The sequence below is a fragment of the Sinocyclocheilus grahami genome, unplaced genomic scaffold (assembly GCF_001515645.1).
Source record: "Sinocyclocheilus grahami isolate Dianchi unplaced genomic scaffold, SAMN03320097.WGS_v1.1 scaffold1261.1, whole genome shotgun sequence".
NCBI classification, from domain to species: Eukaryota; Metazoa; Chordata; class Actinopteri; order Cypriniformes; family Cyprinidae; genus Sinocyclocheilus; species Sinocyclocheilus grahami.
This window is the reverse complement of record NW_015506440.1, coordinates 255,661-257,077: the sequence shown is the minus strand read 5'-3', so window position 1 is coordinate 257,077 and position 1,417 is coordinate 255,661. Positions and strand designations below refer to the sequence as shown.

The 1,417-nt window shown below is 38.6% G+C and overlaps 1 protein-coding gene across 1 annotated transcript in view; it reads left to right on the top strand.

Moving 5' to 3' along the window:
• Positions 1–990: 990 nt before the first annotated feature.
• The window catches only part of LOC107568605 (mesoderm induction early response protein 3-like), a 19,447-nt gene continuing 19,020 nt past the window's right edge, over positions 991–1,417 (top strand). Inside the window, exon 1 of the mRNA XM_016254571.1 lies at positions 991–1,037. Coding sequence (XP_016110057.1) covers positions 1,029–1,037 — 9 coding nt within the window. The 5' untranslated portion in view covers positions 991–1,028. The remainder of the gene's footprint in view (positions 1,038–1,417) is intronic.

Genomic DNA, 1,417 nt, shown 5'->3' with positions numbered 1-1,417 from the left:
CTCTGCAGCTGATGAAAGTCAACCAAGTTGGGATGTCTGCATTTACAACTGATTTTTTTCCTAAAGCGCACTGAATTATTGCATATTTAGTCATGCACTCATTTCTAAAGATAACCTAACCTCCCCTGTGTGCTTTAATAATGTGCATGCTGCCAGACTGAAGCCTTCAGTGACAAATGAGAACTCAACTTTCTTGTTCTGCTTTCATCTGCTGCGTCGCCTGATCTTGTTTCACCTGTACAGGTGAAGACTCAGATGTGTCACCGGCAGAAAAAGTGACGTTACAGTTTCAGGGATTTAGTTTAACTGCAGGAGGAGATCTCATTCAAACTGGGTTGAAAAGACATGCTTGTGTTTACAAAGCCTTTTTATGAAAAATGTAATCCAATGAATTGCATATTGTGGCATGACTTTCATAACTATGCATCATAAACTCTGAACAGAAGCAAGACCATTCATATTACATGTGCAACATTTTCTTTAAAAAAGTAAATGTATCACACTAGTTTCACTTCAACACTATAAGTTTGGAAACTGTGTTTAACAAGTAACTGGCGCCACCATCTGCTCGATTATTATTAAACAGACGTATGATGTAGAATTACAAGAAAACCTGTATGCTTTAAATAATCTTATTTTCCTAAAGATTTTTGTTCTAAATAGATCATATTGATAGTTCATTTAAGTCAAATCAATGCACTTGCTGAAGATGATTCTGACCATTTGCATAATCTTAATACGTTTAAAAAATAAATTTGTATAACATACAGTCAGTTCACCCAGTATGTTTTCAAAGAAATAATAAATTACAACTAAATATGTGTATTGTTAATACGCCTGAATTCTCAATACAGTATTTCGACGTCAACCAGCTCGCTCCAAGCAGCCAATCCCGTGACCCGCTCGCCGTGCGTTGCAGACGCGTCAGCCAATCAGAGCGAACCAGCAGGAATACGCTCACGCCATTGGTTCGCGACGTCAATCCGGGCTCCGTCGTAAAGCCAGTCTAGTAGCCGAAAGGTACCAAGATGGCGGAGGTAAGTTGGAAAACAGAGGGAAGGTGTCATATTTTGGTCGTTAATTTCTCTTACCACAATTCATGAGTTTGGGATTTCTATATCTGATTATATGTAATAATGTCTTATCTTTGGATAAAGGTTGGTTTTGTGGAGATACGAACGGTTTTGGCCGTCATAACGAGTGTTTGAAACGTCGATGGGGCCACTTTTAGCGTCGAGCGTTGCGATATTTGGCGTCGGATCTCACTGAGGCAGCTAGTTTATTTTATTTCGCCCTTTTTCATATTTTTACTTCTCTGTTATTATAAATACTTCTGTGTGGTTTCAGAGTGATTTTTTCCATTGCTGCGGTTAACGTTACCGGATTGATGCTGTGAAGTGACGACCTTTTTTTTTTT